We start from the raw sequence: 19,883 nt of genomic DNA on the forward strand, positions 1-19,883 counted from the left end.
AAGACTACAGTAGGAAGTATACAAGATGAGCCTGGAGCATCTTGTAGTGCCAAAACAAACAAGCCAACCCCACACTGAGGATATGTCAAAGGAGCACAGGAGCCGACTAAAAGAGCTCTCAATAGCCAAAACTCGGAGGTATAAAAAAGATTTTTTTTAATTTGAGCAATAAAATAAACAAAGTAGCATTGGATTATAACCCAAAGTATAAAAAAAAAATCCATGAATCTACACTGATACAAATAAACAGTTGGATAAGTAAATAAATGGAGGAGAATAGACAAATCTCCTGTGCAGAATTCCAAACAATTTATGTAGCTAACCTGCCCTCAAGGAGAGTGAGCATAGCTCTCCTAAGTGTGGGCTGTGCACAGTGACTTCCCTCCAAAGAGTACAGTATGGAAAGGGGGGAAACAAAGAGTAACTTCACAGTGGGGAAACCTGACAAACACTATCTCAGCCAGGCAATCAATGTCAACATCAACAGTGATGTCAAGTTGGCATTAAGAGAAAAAGCATAACACAAATTCCAGCATCTACAAAATACCTGACCAGTAATCCTCAAAACTGTCAAGCCATCAAAAACAAAAAAAAATGGTCTGAGAAATTGTCACAGTCAAGAGGAGCCCAAGGAGACATGATGACTAGATGTAATGTATCCTGGATGGGATCCTGAAGAGAAAAGGGGCATTAGGGGAAAACAAAGAAAATGCCTTTATTATATCAATACTGGTTCATTAATATAAGATGTATTAATGTAAGATGCTAACAATAGGGAAAATTTGGTGTGGGGTACATGGGAACCTACTGTACTGTCTTCCCAACTTTCCTATAAATCTAAAACTGTCCTAAAAAATAAAGTATATCTAAAAATTAAAAAATGTTGTTATTATTTTTAACAATAAATGCTGCAACATGGATGAACTTTGAACATTCTGCTAATTTAAAGAAGCCAGGGGCTTCACTGGTGGCGCGGTGGTTAAGAATCCACCTGCCATTGCAGGGGACATGGGATCGAACCCTGGTCTGGGAAGATCCCACATGCTGCGGAACAACTAAGCCCGTGCGCCACACCTACTGAGCCCGCGTGCCACAACTACTGAAGCCCGCGTGCCTAGATCCTATGCTCTGCAACAAAGAGAAGCAACCGCAGTGGGAAGCCCGAGCACCGCAACGAAGAGCAGCCCCCACTCACGCAACTAGGGAAAGCCCGCGTGCAGCAACAAAGACCCAACTCAGCCAAAAGTAAATAAATAAATTTATTAAAAAAAAAAAAACCCACTCACAAAAGACCACATATTGTATGATTCCATTCATGTTAAATTTCCAGAATTGGCAAATCTATAGAGACAGAAAGTAGATTAGTGGTTGCCTAGGGCTGTGTGGGGGGATGGGGGATGGAGGAAATGGGGAGGGACTGCTAATGGGCTCGGGGTTTATTCTGGGGGGTCATGAAAATGTTCTAAATTTGATTATGATGATGGTGGCAAAATTTTGTGAATATACTAAAAACCATTCAATTGTACAGTTAAATAGGTAAACTGTATGGTATGTGAATTATATCTCAATACAGCTATTTAAAACCAGAAAGGTTAAGTGACAAAGCGACAGTCAGTCAGTGGTGTGCTCACACCAGCTTGAGAGAGCTGATTGTTTAACAATTGACTTATGAAACTGCTGAAAATTTAACATAGTCAGCATTAAAAGTTAAATTCTGGGGCTTCCCTGGTGGCGCAGTGGTTGAGAGTCCACCTGCCGATGCAGGGGACACGGGTTCATACCCCGGTCCAGGAAGATCCCACATGCCGTGGAGCGGCTGGGACCGTGAGCCATGGCCGCTGAGCCTGTGCGTCCGGAGCCTGTGCTCCGCAACGGGAGAGGCCGCAACAGTGAAAGGCTCACGTACCGCAAAAAAAAAAAAAAAAATTTAAATTCTATAAATGCACAATTACATAAATTATATTAAAACAAAGGTAATAAATACTTAAAACTCATCACTTCCCAAGTATTTCACTGCATTTTACTACTATCCACACCTCTAAGGTTATGTCTATTGTATCTGTATGATAGAAATAATATATAATGGTGTGCTTCTGTGCATCTTTTCCCAATGTATTCAGTGACTTGACACTGGTGGCAAGATTTATACCACAGAAAATCAGCAGATGAGGGCTTGACTTGCTGTTTTGTTGAGTGCCAAGAAAAGGATGGAGATATTGTTGACAATGCAGGTTAATCTTAAAAGTGCGTCCTGTCTATAGCTGTGGAACAAAAATCGAATTCTTCCAGTATTCTCCCAGCAAAGAAGTCATTCACGTCACAGAAGAACAAGTGCAGCTCTGACATACCTCTTTGCTGTTACACTTATTCATTAATGCAAAGGAAGTTATCCACCAACACGCATGTCAGAACTGCACTGGTTCAGCAACTGCAACCTTAAGTTGGCTACAGATCGATACAAGAGTTTGGCAAACATCAACGAAAGCATTTGGGGGCTATATGAAAGTTATAATAAAGTGTATCATATATTTTATTATTATTTGTAAACTGTGTGCTACACATCATTTATGTTTGTAAAATTTATAATAGACATGTATATGTACACACACACACTGTTTCAGAGAGCCTAACATTAAACATTGACCTACACACCCCTGTTGTAGAGCTGAGACTAGAATTTGTATCTCTTGACCTGTTAGTTCATTATAACTTTCACTAATCCTACCTGCCTTTTTTATGACCTTACTGGGTTTTTGGGTTTTTTTTAACAAGCTTTGGGTAAATTATGAAACAACACAATCCAAAGTAAAGTTCTTTTCCAGAAGAATTGAATTATTTAAATCTTAATTTTATGAAGTTAAAGTATAACCTGATAATTATCTCTTTGAATATAGCCAGTATTTAGGATTTCGCTAATGTTGTTAACAATCCAACAAAATTATTATTATTTTGGCCGCTTCGTGCGGCATGCAGCGTGCAGCACGTGGGATCTTAGTTCCCCAACAAGGGATCAAACCTGCACCCATTGGAAGCGCACAGTCTTAACCACCGGACCACCAGGGAAGTCCCTAACAATCCAACAAAACTGATTTAGCACTATCAATGGTAAAGCTGAGCCAGCCATAGAGACAGAAACAGAAAAAGCAGTTTCTGTCCTCACAGAGGCTCAGCTTTAACTAGGGGGAGGGAATAGGAAAGGGGACATAGATAACCCACTCAAAGAAATATCTTACTTGAGATATTTTAGAAAAGAATAATAGAATCAAGGAGGACGAAATATAGAACACAATAAAAGAAAATTAAGACAAAGACTCAAAATTATTCCCCAAAACAGCATCGTTTGGTTGCAGCTGTGACATCCTCCCTGCAATTACTGAGGTTAACTAACTGGCAGGAATGCTTAATTTCATGAAACTTAATAAAGGGTTTAAAGTTAAACCCTTCAGGACGAAAATATAATGCTGTTATGTTTGCTCATATGTGGGTACTGTTTTCAAATCCACTTCACACTGGACATTGCTTTACAAAGAAAGAAGCTTCTTTACCTTCTGGTTCCAGCATTTTGGGGATTTTTAATTCTCTTTCTGCAATTCTGAAGGCCTCTTTCAGATTGTCTCTGTTGGATCTATGCTTCACACTCTTCATGTCGATCAGGTCTGGTCGCAAGCCATGAATGACAGCCAAAAAAGCCATCCCATTTCTCCAGCTTGCCTTAAAATCTGTCACACTGACAGACTCAAACCTATGACAAAAGAATAAAAACACGATAAACACTATCTAAAAGACTATATCAGAGCACCTCCACTCTATTCATCAGGAATTAAAACTAATTTCTGCCAATCACATAAATCGAATTAATCCTTCTAGGAAAATATTTTATTTGAACCATGGGGTCAAATTAAAGTAAAATGCCAAGTGTGATGAGGCTCACGACGCTCTGGGGCACTGCTTCTCAAAGCGTGGCCCCGGCAGCAGCAGCATCACGTGGCTGTAGGTGCCCGAAAGGCAAATTCTCAGGCCCAACCCCAGGTCCACTGAATCACACTCTGGAAATGCACCTGAAATCTGTCTTACGAGCCCTTCACGTGACAATTCTCACTCGAGTTTAATGCTCTTCATTCAGCAATCCGTTGGCTCAAGACTAAGCTGGGCCTCTACAAACTGCTAAATTCCTTTCACTAGAGGGACTAATTTTATTTCTCACTGGAAACAATTAAATGATACATTGTGCCAAGTCAGTGGCCAATAGCTCATTGGATAGATAGACCTTGTCACTCCTCTGCTTAGAACCGGTCATCAGGAATGAATGCATAAACAAAATGTGGTGCATTCATACAATAAAATATCATTCAGCCCTAAAAAGTAACGAAATTCTGAGATATGCTACAACATGGATGAAACTTAAAGATATTATGCTGAATGAAATAAGCCAATCACAAATGGACAAATGTTATATGATTACACTCTCTTAAGGTACCAAACAGAGTGAAATTCACTGATAAAGAAGGTAGACCTCTGGTGGCCAGGGGAAGGCTGAGGGGAAGGAGGAATAGGGAGGGGAGGTGTTAAACAGATAGAGTTTCAGTTTTGCAAGATGAAAAAAGCTCTGCAGACAGATAGCAGTGATGGTTACACAACTGTGAATGTACTTAATGTCACTGAACTGTACTCTTAAAAACTGTTAAAGTGGTAAATTTTGTTCTATGTATATTTTATCATAATAAAAAAGTTATTTAAAGAAAACCCATCATTGCTTGTCATTATATTTAGAATAACATCTCACACTCTGGCCCACAAGGCCAGACAAGCTTTGCTTCCGGCTTACCTCTCCCACCTTTGCACCTCCCCTCTCTTACAATGTTGCAGTATGTGGCTAGACCACACTGACTCCATTTTGTCAGCTCCATCTTAGGCCCGCAGTCCTACCCGCCTGTTCTCTCTGCATGACCGAGCTTTAGCCTGCTCACGAGGAATGTGCCTAAGCCAGATAAGTTCCCCATCAACTTTTACCCCTGCCTTCATCTGATATGAAAACTGCAAGAATGCCTTTTGCTGACACAGATGGTTAATGGTCATGAGACCCCAGGGAGAGGAAAAACCCCTGGTTCCTGTTGGTGCAGACATACTTCTCCCTTCACAGTCAGATTCTGTTTTAGCTTTGGCCCCTTTAAATCTCCCTGGACCCCTTTTGAGGGCAGGGAGCACAGCTCTGAATGCCTCTGGATCCTTGTCTGCCTGATCCTGCCTGTAAGTTACCCACAATAAATTTCATAACTGCACTTTATGGAGTGCCTGTTTCATTCTTCAGCCTTAAAGTTCCTTCTCAGTTCAGAGAATATTATTCAATATCTCCACCTTCCAACATGCAGTAACATTGGCTTCATTTCTGCTTCTCCACAGCCTTTTTAATCCTTCTGCCTGGACACTCTTTCTCCCAGAGATTCATACACCTAAAGCCTTCTCCTTCAGGTCTCAGCTCAAAGGTCTCCTCCTCAGAAAGGCGTACACACTACTATATGTAAAATAGATAACCAACAAGTACCTACTGTATAGCACAGGGAACCATATACTCAATATCTTGTAATAACCTATAATGGAAGAGAATGTAAAAAAAGAATATACATATTTATATATATATATGTATAACTGAATTACTTTGCTGTACATCTGAAACTAACACAACATTGTAAATCAACTATATTTCAATAAAAATTTTTTTAAAAAAGAAAGGCACTCCATGACCACCTACCAAGGGCACCCTCTTCCTATCCTTGACATTCTCAACCATATCATAAGTCCTTCCTAACTTTACAGCCAACTATAATTATCAAATTTATTCATGTGCCTCTCCCACTAGGGTGCAAGCCCCTTGAGAACAGGGGCCCTTTCTTTCTTGCCCATCATGTTAGACTCACCCACCCTGCAAACAGTGCCTGACATAAAAAGGTGCTTAACATATATATCTCAAACCACTCAATTTGTGTTCAACAAGAGATCACTGAATATTTTGTAAAAGCATATAGTAGCCTAAAAAGTGTGGGAAATATTCGAGAACAACCATAGTTTCCTTTAATATCCCATAAAAACACAAGGAAATTCAATGGACTAACTTAAGTATATATCAAAAGTATACATGATAAAAGCTACTCAAGAAATAATCTGCTTCAGATGACCTGGGCTTTCCTGGATCCCTTAGGAAAAAAGTCTAAACTATGATTATGACAAATTACATAGTAAGCAGTGACTTTCGTGTCGTTTAACAAACACTTATATGGTGCCCGTTGTGTCCAGAAACTGTTGCAAATGTTTTTTTCAAAAAAACACAATTCTTGTAAAGCACATAATAACCCTATGAAGTAAGTGTTAAGTATTGTCCACGTTTTATGATTAAGGAAACTTGAACACAACGAGATTAAGTGTCTAAGCCTACCAGTTAGAAAGTGCTGGGAGCCAGAACTCAAAACCTGGTATTCCAGCTTCAGCGTGCGCGTGTAAGTACTCAACTAAATTGATGGCTATGGGGGGGGCAGTGGGGCTGAAAGCGGGGCCGGACCCGCCAGAGCGCTAAGGGGGCCAGAGCCGGCTCAGGGCCGACCAGCAGACACCGCGCTCCATACAGCACCAGGCTGGGAACTCAGCTCTGCCCTGAGGGGCCAAAACAAGTGTCACACAGAACGTGCTACTGCTACTGCTACTGCCGGGCCTTGGAGAGGGCGGGGCTGGCTCCAGAGTGACTGGTAGGGTCTAGACTCACGCAGACATCACAAATTGGGGCCCAATTCATCTCCTTCAGAAATAAAAAAAATACCACATATTTCTTACAACATAGCCTTACATCTGAGCCCTAGAGAATCACAGAATATTCAAACAAAAGTCACCCAGTAATACCACCAATGACAGCCAAAACTACAATAAACTCCTGACGAAATACTTAAGAATTACCTACTACATCTTAATACGTTTAGCATAAGCTCTATAGTTGAAAAATAAGGATGGACATGGGGAAAAGGTAAACCTTGGTAAAATATATGGACTTTGAAAGGGTTTGAAGCATATTTAAGCATAAGTGAAACAAATCTGAATATGGTGTAATAATGATTTTCACACATGCTATATTTTGGATTTTAAAAATTTAGGAAACTGAAGTAAAATCATCTCCAGGAAATTCAAGAAAAAGTTCATTTAATATACTTAAAACCTGTAAGATATGCATGTATATTTGTGTCCCCTCACAGAATACAGAGGATGAATGACAACTACAGAAAGGTAAGGCAGAAATTAACATGTTAGCCTTTCATTAGGAAGCAGTTACTCAGAAGCCCAACATTTGAGAGGGCTTAGCAACATTTTTATGCCTCTGTTTATCTGGACAATGCTATGATGTGACAAAGAACGCCTTTTGAACTCTATAGGTCTTTTTGTGGTGGATCTCCTGCATCCTAATTCCTTATTTTCCTAAACTCCATCCAAGCAGTTGGCTAAATTGAAAAAGTAAACGTATCCCAAGAGCAGAAAACATTTTCCTATGTAAAAAAGAAATTATAGTGGGAGGAATTAGGAGACTGGGATTGACACTATGTATAAAACAGACAACTGATGGGAACATACTGTATAGCACAGGGAACTCTACCAAGTGCACTGTGGTAACCTAAATGGAAGGGAAGTCCAAAAGGGAGGGCATAACTACATGTGTATGGCTGATTCATTTTGCTGTGCATTGGAGGCTAACACAACATTGTAAAGCAACCATACTCCAATAACAATTAATAATAAAAAAGAAATTAAAAAAAAGAAATTATAAGCATTAACTTCCCTTTATCATGTCCTTTTTTTAAAACACCTACTCTCTTGTTTCTTTGTTTCCTAATTGAGCTACGAGTTTCTAAACAATGGGGACCATGGTCTTTCATGCAGCCCTATAGAGTTCCAAGGGATAATTTTATGAGTTGGCTACTCATTCACTCATTTTTCATTCATCCACTCAACACATTTATGGAGCACCTACCAAGAACACATATTAGGCTAAAATTAAGGGAATACACAGTCAACTAAGATAGAGTCCCGACTTTTAAAGAGCTTCTAGTATGGCAAAACTTTTTGAATCTAAATCCACCTTCCAGATGCATAGGGGAATTGTGCCTAAAGAAAAAGATATTTAAAGACTACTTTATTTGCACACAGTAATAGACCACCTATACATGGGAGTGGGAGTGAGGGAAGTTACCCAGATGATACCACCTTCTGGTCTTCAAAACCAAGTGTGGCTGAGCTCACAGAGGTCCACATGTGGAAGATTCAGTGTGAGAGGAAGGGGGAGAGTGAGCCTTTTCTTTTTATGACAGGGAAGTGTTCAGGTGGGTGTTACTCCTATTTGGCCTGATTTTCAGACCTGGAAGTCGGTAAGGTTGCGTTGGTGGGTACAGCTGCCCTGTGTGTCTCCTCTGGTGGAGCAAACTACTTACATGGCACATTGCTCCTGAGCCCACTGGAGAAGAGCCTTCTTTGCAGACATCTGCCATCTTTCTTGGACTTTGGAGCATTTCTTAGCTGGAGGACTAGAGGTAGGAGATGAGTCGACCACACTCACACTGTCCAGGGAAGGCTGATTGTAATTGCAAGAAAGAGTCCGGGCAAGCTCCTCAATCTAAGGAAGACATAATAATTGTTAACGTGTATGGAATCATAGGTTAGCAGCATTGAGGCAAAACCTTCAGCCAGAACAAGACCTAAAAATTATCGTATAACAGTGACAGTTTACTCATGGTGAAATGAGTACTGGGCAAACCTTTGAATAACGGCATTTGCCATCTGGGGCTACACATTGGCTTTTGGGACTTGCTCTCACCCAAGCATATGGCACTCCACATCAAGGGCAGGCATCTATTCGCCCCCCGCAACATGCTTATAGAGCACTTCACTGGTGCTCCACCTCTGTCCATCAAAACTGAACTGAAGGGCTTCCCTGGTGGCGCAGTGGTTGGGAGTCTGCCTGCCGATGCGGGGGACGCGGGTTCGTGCCCCAGTCCGGGAGGATCCCGCATGCTGCGGAGCGTCTGGGCCCGTGAGCCATGGCCGCTGAGCCTGCGCATCTGGAGCCTGTGCTCCGCGGCGGGAGGGGCCGCGGCGGTGAGAGGTCCGCGTACCGCAAAAAAAAACAACAAAAAAAAACTGAACTGAGCCAAACTGAACTGCTAGTCGAGAATTTCTCTGGAGAGACTGGGTCAATTAAAATGCATCCTTGATTATAAACCATTAAGAAACAAATATACATACAGGAAAAAATAGTCAAACACGAAGAGGTAAATCCCAAGCAAGAAAAAAACCGCCCTTAAGTATATGAAAAATAACTTCATTAGTCATTTCAGAAATCTAAATATATACAGCAAGAGAACAGTTTTTTAGAATAACGGCATTTGCCATCTGGGGCTACACATTGGCTTTTGGGACTTGCTCTCACCCAAGCATATGGAGCTCCACATCAAGGGCAGGCATCTATATGGCGCTCCACATCAAGGGCAGGCATCTATTCGCCCCCCGCAACATGCTTATAGAGCACTTCACTGGTGCTCCACCTCTGTCCATCAAAACTGAACTGAAGGGCTTCCCTGGTGGCGCAGTGGTTGGGAGTCTGCCTGCCGATGCGGGGGACGCGGGTTCGTGCCCCAGTCCGGAAGGATCCCGCATGCCGCGGAGCGTCTGGGCCCGTGAGCCATGGCCGCTGAGCCTGCGCATCCGGAGCCTGTGCTCCGCGGCAGGAGGGGCCGCGGCGGTGAGAGGTCCGCGTACCGCAAAAAAAAAAAAACAAAAAAAAACTGAACTGAGCCAAACTGAACTGCTAGTCGAGAATTTCTCTGGAGAGACTGGGTCAATTAAAATGCATCCTTGATTATAAACCATTAAGAAACAAATATACATACAGGAAAAAATAGTCAAACACGAAGAGGTAAATCCCAAGCAAGAAAAAAACCGCCCTTAAGTATATGAAAAATAACTTCATTAGTCATTTCAGAAATCTAAATATATACAGCAAGAGAACAGTTTTTTCATACATAACACAGGCAAAAATTTTTTAAAGGTAACAGTCAGTGACGGTGTGAATACCAGAAACTGGGAACACGTAAATTGGTTTAGATTTTTTTGGAGGGCAATATGATAATACCTACAGAAAACGTTAAAAGATAAATCCAGGGCTTCCCTGGTGGCGCAGTGGTTGAGATGCAGGGGACACGGGTTCGTGCCCCGGTCCGGGAAGATCCCACATGCGGCAGAGCAGCTAGGCCCGTAAGCCATGGCCTCTGAGTCAGCGCGTCCGGAGCCTGTGCTCCACAACGGGAGAGGCCACAACAGTGAGAGGCCCGCGGACCGCAAACAAAACAAAACAAAACAAAACAAAAAGAAAAATCCAGAAACATAATAGAAGTATTATTGAAAGATGTACACTTCTTTCAATGATTGACAGACTCACCAGATAACCAATAGTAGGTGTGACCAATACAATGAACAAATTTGATCTGGTTGGCATACCCCATTGCACCTAAAATGGCAGAATCAACATTCTTTCCCAGTGCATATAGACTATTTACCAAAATTGACCATGCTGAGCCACAAAGCAAGCCACAGCAATTTTGAAGGACTGAAATAATTCAGATTATATTTTCCAACCACACTGAGATTAAGCTAGAAATCAGTACTAGTGAAGATATAACAAACCTCCAAATATTTGGAAATTAAGCCATAGATTGTGATAGAGCCCATGGGTCAAATGAGAAATCATAATGAAAATTTGAAAATATTTTGAACAGAACAAAAATGAAAATGTTATATTCATGGGTTAAAAGATGCATTATTTAAAAGATATCAGCTTTTTCCAAATGATTCTATACATTCAATCAATCCTCATTAAAATTCCAGCAGGTTACGTGTGTGTAAATTAACAAGTTACTTATAAAATTTGTATGACTATCAAATCAACATGTTATCTACCTTAAGCTTACACAATGGTATATGTCAATCACATCTCAGAAAAAAATATATACGGAAATACAAAGAGCAAAGAAGCCAAGATAATCTTGAAGAACGAGTTGGAAAACCACAATATCAGATATCAAGACTGACTGTACAGCTACAGAAATTAATGTAGTATAGTATTGGTACAAGGATAAATAATGGGACAGAATAGACAATCTGAAAATGGAGCCATACCTATATGACTACTTGATTTATAAAGGTGATACTACAGTGCAGTAGGAAAATGATGGTCTCTTCAATAATTACTGTTGGATCAACTGGATAGCCATATGGAAAAAAAAATCTTAATTGCCTTAACATAACATACTCAAACAAATCAATTCATTCTTGAAAGACTGTAGAGCTAAAAGTAAACTGTGAAATGATTAAGCTTTTAGGAATGTGCTGTCCAATATGATAGCCACTAGCCACATGTGGCTATCTAAATTTAAATTAAATAAACTTTAAAATTTAGTTCCTCAGTCATACTAGTCACATGCCAAGTGTCCAATAGCCACAAGTGGCTAGTGGCTACTGTTCTGTCCAGTGCAGGTACAGAACATTTCCATCATTGCAGAAAGTCCTATTGGACAGAACTATTCTAGAAAATAACATAAGAGAATATCTCCATGGTACTGGCAAAGGGAAAGAATTCTTTAAAGGACATAAAAAGTACTAGCCACCAAAAAAAAAAAGAAGTTGATAAATGTGAACTACATTAAAATTATGAATGTCTGTTCATTAAAGATTTGAGAAAGCAAGCCACAGAGTCAGAGAAGATATTTGCAATTTATAAATACCCAACAAAGGACTTGTATCCAGAATACATTTTAAAACTTCTATAAATCATTATACACAACAGCATAGCTAAAATAAAAGTTTCTAATGCCAAGTATTAGCAAGGATTGGAGCAAGCAGCTCTTAAACTCTGGTAACAGTGTAAATCACAACAAGTTTGAAAAACTGTTTGGCAGTATCTACTAAAGCTGAAGATCACATGCCCTGCAGACCAGCAGTTCCAGTCCTAGATAAATATGCAACAGAAATAAGGGCTTGTACCACCAAAGGGCATATACAAGAATGTTTTTAGCAGCTTTATTCATAATAGCTTAAAATTGGCAGCAAAAGAAATGTCTGTCAACAGTAGAATGGTAAATAAGTTCTGGTATATTCATGCAATGGTATATTCATATACAGCAATGGAAAAGAAAGACCCACTGATACCTGCCTCAAGAGGATGAATCTCACAGACATGATGTTAAGTGAAATAAGTCAGGTAGAAAAGACTATTATATAGTGTATGCAAAATAATTCTGTTATAATTCTGTTTATATGGAGTTTAAAATGCTAAACTAACCAATGATAAAGATCAAAGTAGCGGTCATCTTTAGGGAACGAGGGCAGTGACTGGGAGAAAGACCTGGGGGCTCTGGGATGCTGGCAATATTCTATCATCTTATCTTCAGTTAAATGGTGGTTACGTGGATGTGTTTAATTTCCAAAAATTCATCAAGCTCTACATCTAAGATTTGTGCAGTTTTCTCCGTGTGTTGTATACTTTTGACAAAAGTTTATTTACAATATTAAAACAAAACTTTAAATTGATTCTTTTTTTTTTTTAATTTATTTATTTTATTTATTTTTGGCTGTGTTGGGTCTTCATTGCTGCCTGCGGGCTTTCTCTAGCTGCGGCGAGCGGGGGTTACTCTTCATTTAGGCGCGCGGGCTTCTCATTGCAGTGGCTTCTCTTGTTGTGGAGCACGGGCTCTAGGCACGTGGGCTTCAGTAGTTGTCACATGCGGGTTCAGTAGTTGTGGCTCGCGGGCTCTAGAGCGCAGGCTCAGTAGTTGTGGCGAATGGGCTTAGTTGCTCCGCGGCATGTGGGATCCTCCAGGACCAGGGCTCGAATCCGTGTCCCCTGCACTGGCAAGCTGATTCTTAACCACTTTAAAAAGCTTTAAAAAGCTACAATTTTGCAAATCTTATGGCCCAAGAATGCCGTTTCTAGGAATTTGGCCCATGGGTATAATTAAGATTATATGCAAAAGTTTTATGTTAAGGGTAGTCTTTTTGGAATTGCTTAGTCATAAAAGACTGTGAGCATTCTGACTGTCCCTTAATGAAACAACAGTGCTTTACAATAGAACATCATACTTGCATTAAAATACATATAAATTCAGAAAGATTTTAATTAGAATTGCTTGAAAACAGTAATGGATAGCATGACCCCATTTTGTTTAAGACATACATGCATGAATATATATATTAATTAATTCCCACTGTATATGTCATGAAGACTGTACACCAAATTAATTGAAGTGGTTATCTGTGAGTGACAGAATTACAGATGACTTTATTTTCTTTTTGTTGTCTATATTGAAATATCAAATTATATTTCAAATGTCCTAAAAAGTATGGGAAAATATTAAAAATGCCTATGAATTATCAAATTTTAACATTTTACATTTGGTTCATAATTTTTTAAAGAAATAAAACACAAATACACTTTGAGCCTTCTGTCTTTCCCCCTTCAATTCCATTTCCTTCCTTTCCCAAAGGAAGAAAACCAAAATCCTAAATTTAGTTTTCATCATCCTCACATATATTATTCTACTATCACTACAAATATAGGTATCCAGGAATGATATAGTCTCATTTTGTATGTTTGAAATTTTATATAAATTAGTTACGTTATTTTCTAGTTTTCCTAAAATAAGCATTTGTTTCCCATATAATTTTTAAAGTTATTTTTAAAGTAATTATGGAGATAATGAACATGTAACTTTTTTTTTTTTTTTTTTGCGTTACACGGGCCTCTCACTGTTGTGGCCTCTCCCATTGCGGAGCACAGGCTCCGGACGCGCAGGCTCAGTGGCCATGGCTCACAGGCCCAGCCGCTCTGCGGCATGTGGGATCTTCCCGGACCGGGGTACGAACCCGTGTACCCTGCATCGGCAGGCGGATTCCCAACCACTGTGCCACCAGGGAAGCCCCTGAACATACAAGTTTTTAAGTAGCTACAGAAAATACGCACTAATTTAAAATCCCAGGCCTGAAAGAATGTATTTATCAGCCATAAGTGTCATAAAGTCAGGACTATAACCTACTTATTCCCTGTTATTTTCTTTCTTTCTTTTTGTTTTTTTTGGCTGCATTGGGTCTTCATTGTTGCGTGCGGGCTTTCTCTAGTTGCAGTGAGTGAGGGCTACTCTTCGTTGCAGTGCACGGGCTTCTCTTTTCAGTGGCTTCTCTTGTTGCAGAGCACAGGATCTAGGTGTGTGGGCTTCAGTAGTTTCAGCACATGGGCTCAGTAGTCGTGGCACACGGGGCCCAGAGTGCAAAGGCTTCATTAGCTGCAGCATGTGGGGCTCAGCAGTTACAGCGCACGGGCTCTAGAGCACAGGCTCAGTAGCTGTGGCACACGGGCTTAGTTGCTCCACGGCATGTGGGATCTTCCAGACCAGGGATTGAACCCGTGTCCCCTACATTGGCAGGTGGATACGTAACCACTGTGCCACCAGGGAAGTGCCCCCTGTTATTTTCTTACTGTCCCAGCACAAAAGTTAGCACAAAGTAGGTGCTCAAAAATATTTGTGGAATGAAATGAAAGCTATGAGTCAGTCTTGGGACAGAGCTAGATGTTGCAGGATTATTAGATTAGACAAGGGACCTCAAAAATAGGGAGATTTTACCAAGTTTAATGGGTTAACTTTCAAGAATTTACTCCAGAAGCTTCCTATTCTCTCTTCTGACAGAGTAAATAAACAATAATAAGCAAAAATTTACCATGGCAAGTTCTATTCAGACTGGTGCTGATACCATGGATATTCCAGGATATCATGATAATTCAGCATTCAATTGAAGAATAACATAAGTGGCAAAGGGTCTGCTATATAATTTCCACCTGACAAGACTTCCAGAGGGTCCTATTTCTGGAAGAAGCTCTAGCATCAAGTCACACTTATTGCATTACACTTATTTCATACTGTGGTAATTAGAACAGGAATACTTTTCGTATCATCAAACTACTTACATGAAAGTGTAGTATAATTGTCCAAATTAGGCCAAGAATAATGGATGGGTTTCCATCTATAATATCGGTAACGTGAATATTTATTAGCTTGATCTGGAAAAAAAAGAAACGCATGTTAAAAGGATAAAATATTTCACAGCATTTATCTCCCCAATGAATTTTCATGTGAATTTCATACTCACTGATCGGTTTTTTAGGAATCTCAGGGCATGTTCTATATTGCTTCTACACTGGAATGTATTAGATCCTTTATCTCGAGGCTATGAAATTCAAGCAAAATATATTACTCACAAATGTGATTTCTTTTTTTTTTAATCTACAAAATTTCTTAATGTTGTTTTAAAAGCTTACCAACTGTTGTCCTGAGAGTACTTCCAGCAGGTCCAGGAGGACATGCCCCTTTTTAATGTCTGCGAATAGGTCCGACACAACTGAGGGAGGGGTGTGCTACAAAAGGTCACAAGAAAAGTAATCATTGAAACTTTGGTCCAAAAACACGACAACTTTTAAGAATCTCATAAATGTGCTTTTGCATCTTTGCAAAAGCTAAGATTCAGTAGTGATTTTCTTCTTAATTAACAGAATGTAGAAAGCACACGAAGTTCCACATCAAAACATGATAAGGAAAGTAGTGAATTTATCTCACAGCAAATTTCCAGTAACACAACACTCTTTCAGCTTTCACTGAGAGCTTAAAACTTGTGCAGTGAAGTGGCATTCAAGATGCTCAGAATCAGCCAATAGTGACCCATTTGGGGAGATTACATTTCTGGAGTAACCTGTTTATGAATTTCCTCTTTTTAGAATGACAAGCACTGTGCTGGGATGGGTAGCCTGGGTGAAGAGGCTCACTCATTTTGTATCCAGGTTATTCCAGGCACCCGGATCACTGAAGGCCAGGATAGCAGAGAGATTAAGATCAAGGCCTCTGGGTCCAGACTGCCTGGGTTTGCATCCCAGCACGATCACTTGTAAGCTGTGGGACCTTGGAGAAGCCACACAACGTCTCTGTTTCCTTGTTCTCTAAACACAAACAATACTATCTGTCTCAGGATGTTGTGAAGTCACTGAAACATAACGAGTGATCAGTACATTTAAAGTACTTACAACAGTGTCTAACATAACACTCAACATATATGACTTCTTGTTACAATTTCATTTGATAAAAGAGATGTTACTGCTTTAAATATTTTCTAGCACTGTCTCCCATATCCTTAACAAAAATGCCCCCTTTTCGTGTTGGAGAAGAATAACAGATACATCAAAACAAGATCAAGGTGACATTCAGCACATTTTTTCAACCTTTTACATGTCACCAGTGCCATTTTGGGGACCAAAACTGAGGGAACAGGAGGAATCACTTAAATATATATTTATAGCTTGATTTGCTCTCTTTTTCCTCACCTTTGCCAACTGTGAGTTTATCCAGCATGTGAAGGTTTTCTTCTGAGTGTCTTCCTGTTCAGCTATTTAAAAAGGACAATAGCGGTTAGAAAACGAGAAGCCTCAGAAACCATTTGAACAAATCAACGTTTCAAAGGTCTGTCACTCTGGGTACGTGTGTGTATCTCACAATCTTATAAACGTTCTAGGACTTAGTTTAAATTTCAGATGTTTGTCCAAGAAGTGTTTTGGAAATATAGCACGTTGAAATAAGATATTTCTCAAAGCCACCGTTTAACTGCAAGAGACAACGGTTTTTAATATTTTACCGACAAAAGAATTAGCCCCTACATGACCTTGACAGTGCTGTACAAGGACCTGTGAAGAAAAAAAAAAAGGGTTTCTAATCCAAATGGACTTGCAGTCTAAGCCAACACCACACGGTACTTCAGATAAACCCAGAACATCTGAATACATTTTAAAGGGCTCATAAAGTTGCAGCAGTTTAGTCTTGACATTTATCATGAAGAACATATTGTCACTGAATTAACTGTCAATCAGCTGCAATTAGAGTCAGAGAGACCTGAGTTCAAATCCTGCCTGTGTTACTGAGTAGCTGTGTGACGTGGGGAAGGTTCCTCATGGAATAAGGTGAGAACCACTCACCGCTAGAGACTGTTAGTGGTTCACTCAAAGTGAACAGACCCTGGCACCAAGGAAACACAGAAGTGCTAGCTCTCACTCTTACTAACCAGGCAGCAGTCCAGGGAAAGATCAGAACACTCGGTGTGGATCCTTCCTTCCTCCCCAGGGCAGGAGAAAGCTCCATCCCGACACCATTCTTCCCCTCACCTCTAGCCCCTCGGCTCCAGCAGACACCCTCAGCCCTGAGGCCAGGGGTTCCCCTGCACACAGGACTGTCTTTCCATTTCCCCAGATCTCCTCAACCTACTGGACAGGGGTGAGAGCAATCCAGACACCCACTCCTCCCTGTGCCTAATGCTTACAGCCTTGTTCCCACCACCTACCGCGGGCTCAGATCTCATCTCACTGTGCCTTTGCCCCTGCTTACATCCCATCAACACACACACACACACACACACACACAGTTCACACACTCAGGTCCCCCTCCATTCTCCCTCTAATTTCCAAAAGACTCTGCACGTCCCCCAATTTTTCTCATCTCCCACCTCTCCTTAACTCCTGAAACCCTTCACTGATGCTGAAATCCATAACAGACCATCAGCGAAATCCCCTATGTGCCCACTACCCTCTTCACCTTTCTGCTCTAATTGAACCTCCACCCTAACCCAGAACTCTGCTTTCCCCACAGCCCTCCCAAGTGACAGCACTGCTTTCTCTTACAGACCCTGGAACACTAGTTCCTTGCTCTTCGCTGCTACTTCCAGATCATTTTCCACTCTCTTTGTCCCTGAAATGCTCCAGCTTTAACTCTCATGGCATCAGACAGTCCCCACTATTACAGTCATCTACTTACCTCTGTCATTCCTCATCATTTCTCAAAGGTTTTAGTTCCTTCCCCACTGTTGCTCTTTCCAACGTGACCCCTAATTCTTCGTAATCTCAATACACATACTGGTGAAACTTCCAACCTTCTGGCCTCTCTGTTTCTTGAATTCTTCTCCAATAAATGTGTCTTCTGCTCTGCCTCAACCACTCACTGTCATGGTTATACCCTGACCTTGTCATTACTAAAAACTACAACTCATGGTCTTGAGTTCATGCATCCCCATCTCTGAACATCATTCCTTATCTTTTCAGTTCATTCTCACTAGTGTCTCGACTCCAACAATCCTTGGAGTCCATCAGCAACTCCAAGCCATCAATTCTGCCAGTTTTACACTGTCCCTCGGCCCCTTGGTCTCCTTCCTTTCATCCTTATCCATTGTAAATTCCACGATCAATTATTACAAACATTCCCTTGCACCTCTCATTCTGCTGTGCGCTCTTCATCACCACTCTCTGCTCACTCATACCTGCACGCATGCTGCTGAATGTGGCTGGAAGGAAATCCGTAACTGCGGACCAGTCTCATTGTGACCACCAAGTAGGCCCTCAGTGCTGCCTGGAAGTCATAATACACTGCCCTCTCCCACTCCTCTAGACAGCAATTTCACACTCTCTCCTTCTTTCTCAAACTCCTAACGCCTCCCCTCCCATCCTTACTCTCAGCTGAGACCTTGCTTCCCTAGGACACTTAGAGATCATCTACTCCCTTGTCTAGTAACCTATCAAAAGGCTCTGCCTCCAGCCTGTTAGCATGGGTGAGCCAACCTTGCTCAGACCTAAAGCCAATCCCTTCCTTCCCTCATTCACCAGGTCTCATCCCTTTGGAGCTACTCCAGGACCTTTTACTCCTTTCTCTCCTGTATTATCCTCTCCCCAACCCAAGACTATTCCCATTAGTACTGATCCATGCTATTAATTCGCCCATCTAAAACTAAAAGCAAAAAACAACCCTGTCTTGACCCCATCAGGTACAGGTCCATTGTGGCAAAACTCCTCAAATAGATTTGTCTATGTTCCTGGTCTCCAGGTCCCCTCCTCCTTCTCTCTTAACTGAACCCACACCAATCATGCCCTTACCATTCCGCTGAAACTACTCTTTCATCAAGGTCACCATGAATCGAGTTCATCAACGACCCCCCCAGCCCCCACTAAAACCAATGATCGATTCTCAGTCTTCATCTTTCTGGAGCAATCAGCAGCATTCAGTACAGATAATCACTCTCTCCTTCTGCTTGCAGGCCCCTGTACTCTCTGTCTTCCTCCTCCATCACAGGTTGGCTTCTCTCTTTCTCTCACACTTCATGTCCAATGCCTCGGGAAATCCTCTTACGTCCACCTTCAAAATATATTCAGGGGGCTTCCCTGGCGGCGCAGTGGTTAAGAATCTGCCTGCCAATGCAGGGGACACGGGTTCGAGCCCTGGTCCGGGAAGATCCCACATGCCGCGGAGCAACTAAGCCCATGTGCCACAACTACTGAGCCTGCGCTCTAGAGCCCATGAGCCACAACTATTGTGCCCACGTGCCACAACTACTGAAGCCCGCGTGCCTAGAGCCCGTGCTCCGCAACAAGCCACCGCAATGAGAAGCTCGTGCACCGCAATGAAGAGTAGCCCCCGCTCGCCGCAGCTAGAGAAAGCTCTTGCGCCGCAATGAAGATCCAAGGCAGCCAAAAAATAAATAAATAAAAATTTAAAAAAAAGAATTATAAAGAACCATAATTTTGTCCTATAGTTCAAAATGTTACTAATGTTTTCATTGTTTGTTTCCCTAGAATCAGCAGATAAGACAATAAATTTTAAACATGCACTGACGCTTACCAAAAAATGTGTTGAGGGCTAACTTCGTTCCTCAATAGAGAAAACTAGAGAACAAGTTTTTATGCTTCCAGGATCAAGTTACATGCACACAAAGTACATTAATCAAGGCCA

General features: G+C 41.2%; 1 protein-coding gene across 1 annotated transcript in view; it reads right to left on the reverse strand.

The window, feature by feature from the left end:
* SYNE2 (spectrin repeat containing nuclear envelope protein 2) overlaps nt 1-19,883 on the reverse strand; it is a 311,661-nt gene that overhangs the window by 225,506 nt on the left and 66,272 nt on the right. The window contains exons 3-8 of the mRNA XM_024750801.1: nt 16,445-16,506; nt 15,392-15,487; nt 15,223-15,300; nt 15,041-15,133; nt 8,463-8,644; nt 3,546-3,742 (exon numbers count right to left, since the gene is read on the reverse strand). Of these exons, the coding sequence (XP_024606569.1) occupies nt 3,546-3,742; nt 8,463-8,644; nt 15,041-15,133; nt 15,223-15,300; nt 15,392-15,487; nt 16,445-16,506 (708 nt within the window). The remainder of the gene's footprint in view (nt 1-3,545; nt 3,743-8,462; nt 8,645-15,040; nt 15,134-15,222; nt 15,301-15,391; nt 15,488-16,444; nt 16,507-19,883) is intronic.

Source organism: Neophocaena asiaeorientalis, unplaced genomic scaffold (assembly GCF_003031525.2).
Source record: "Neophocaena asiaeorientalis asiaeorientalis breed wild unplaced genomic scaffold, Neophocaena_asiaeorientalis_V1.1 scaffold140, whole genome shotgun sequence".
Taxonomy (NCBI): Eukaryota; Metazoa; Chordata; class Mammalia; order Artiodactyla; family Phocoenidae; genus Neophocaena; species Neophocaena asiaeorientalis.